We start from the raw sequence: 2,019 nt of genomic DNA on the forward strand, positions 1-2,019 counted from the left end.
GGCTCTGTTGCTCTAGTAACCAGATTTGGTAAAGGAGAACTGCTGCCGCCTTTTGGCCGTTTCTCAAAACAGCATCTTTAAAACCAGTGCTGTTCCTTGGCCCGCCCCGTCCCAACCTCCCCACACGCCCCCCCCCAGAAAAAAAAAGAACTGTCCAGACGCCCCCAGGTCCCCGGTTAGGCCAGACCCGCCTCTAGGCAGCCGGTTAAGAAGACGCCCCTGGAAGGGGGAAACTGACATGCCATCAGGCCCCGCCCCTCCCCTCCCCTGCAAGAGTATCTCTGCTCCCGCCCCGAGAAGTTCAGTGCCCCCCCGGGCTGCCTCCCGCGCTTCCGCGCTCCCGCCGCCGGGACCCTCGGCTTCCGAGGAGTCGGCAGCTCCCGACCCCGCGAAGATGGCGAGGAGGAGCCGCCACCGCCTCCTCCTGTTGCTGCTGCGCTACCTGGTGGTCGCCCTGGACTATCATAAGGCCTATGGATTCTCTGCCTCAAAAGATCATCAAGTAGTCACAGCAATAGAGTATCAAGAGGTTATTTTAGCCTGTAAATACCCAAAGAAGACCATTTCCTCCAGATTGGAGTGGAAGAAACTGGGGCGCAGTGTCTCCTTTGTCTACTATCAACAGGCTCTTCAAGGAGATTTTAAAGATCGAGCTGAGATGATAGATTTCAGCATACGGATCAAAAATGTTACGAGAAATGATGCCGGGAAATATCGTTGTGAAGTTAGTGCCCCATCTGAACAAGGTCAAAACCTGGAAGAGGATACACTCACTCTAGAAGTATTAGTGGCTCCGGCAGTTCCATCATGTGAAGTACCCAGTTCTACACTGCGTGGAACTGTGGTGGAGTTGCGATGTCAGGACAAAGAAGGCAACCCGGCTCCTGAATACACGTGGTTTAAGGATGGCATCCGTTTGCTAGAGAATCCAAAACTTGGCTCCCCAAGTGCCAACAGCTCATACACAATGAATACAAAATCTGGAACTCTGCAATTTAATACTGTTTCAAAACTGGACAGTGGAGAATATTCCTGCGAAGCCCGTAATTCTGTTGGACATAGCAGGTGTCCTGGGAAACGAATGCAAGTAGATGATCTCAACATAAGTGGCATAATAGCAGCTGTAGTAGTTGTGGCCTTAGTGATTTCTGTCTGTGGCCTTGGCGTGTGCTATGCTCAGAGGAAAGGCTACTTTTCAAAAGAAACCTCCTTCCAGAAGAGTAGTTCTGCATCTAAAGCCACTGCAATGAGTGAAAATGATTTCAAGCACACAAAATCCTTTATAATTTAAAAGAATTCCATCTTTGCGATGCACCAAAACCCCAGTTGTTGCACTATTAAAAGATTATAAAACTCTGCTTTGTCTTACATTTGCCAAGAGGTACATGAGGAGGTGAAATTGGTGTTTCAGTATAATCTTTATGACTGCTACATCACTTGAAATTTTTATTTTACACAAATAGTTTTGTCAGCAGCTAAAATACAGTCTGGCTTCTTGTGTCTGGACAAAGTTAAAGGAGTCAAAATACTTTGTAATATTCTGGGGCTTGTGAAATGTTAAATATCGTAACTTCTAGAGTAAGTTACTAAAAATATATCATACTGGTTGTGAAATTAATCCACAGAGCATGAAAATGTAAGCTGTATGCACCCTCTGTGCAAGAGTCTGATTTAGAGGGTTCAGAAAATACTCTGACAGATGCAAAAGGAACCTCTGGTCTCATTATTCTGTTGCTCATTTATCACTAATATATTCACAGAAGGGAAGTGGCAGGAAGGGTCTTACACCCAAGGATTTGCACTTTTTGTTTACTTTCATGTCTGAGAACCAAAATCAACATGAAGAAAAATACCTAATGACCAGAACTCACTCACCTGGTGTGTGCCGTTGATTTCTTCATTAAACATCAGTCTGAGAGTTAAAAAAAAAAAAAAAAAAAAAAACCAGTGCTAATGGTCACCTGATATTCAAAATAATTGCAGGCCTGTAAATGACACCTGCCCTCAAAACAAATCCTT

At 45.3% G+C, this 2,019-nt stretch overlaps 1 protein-coding gene across 1 annotated transcript; it reads left to right on the forward strand.

The window, feature by feature from the left end:
- Window positions 1-379: 379 nt before the first annotated feature.
- On the forward strand, window positions 380-1,629 carry LOC309960656 (junctional adhesion molecule B). Its single transcript, XM_082837558.1, has one exon. The coding sequence runs from the start codon at window positions 395-397 to the stop codon at window positions 1,289-1,291; it is 897 nt and encodes a 298-aa protein (XP_082693684.1). The 5' UTR covers window positions 380-394; the 3' UTR covers window positions 1,292-1,629.
- The last annotated feature ends 390 nt before the right edge of the window (window positions 1,630-2,019 follow it).

This window comes from Leucopleurus acutus (genome assembly GCF_964270905.1).
Source record: "Leucopleurus acutus genome assembly, chromosome: 4".
Lineage (NCBI taxonomy): Eukaryota > Metazoa > Chordata > Mammalia > Artiodactyla > Delphinidae > Leucopleurus > Leucopleurus acutus.

Bases quoted from the DNA above. Each gene is read 5' to 3' on its own strand.
- LOC309960656 (XM_082837558.1), top strand. From the start codon at position 395: ATGGCGAGGAGGAGCCGCCACCGCCTCCTCCTGTTGCTGCTGCGCTAC.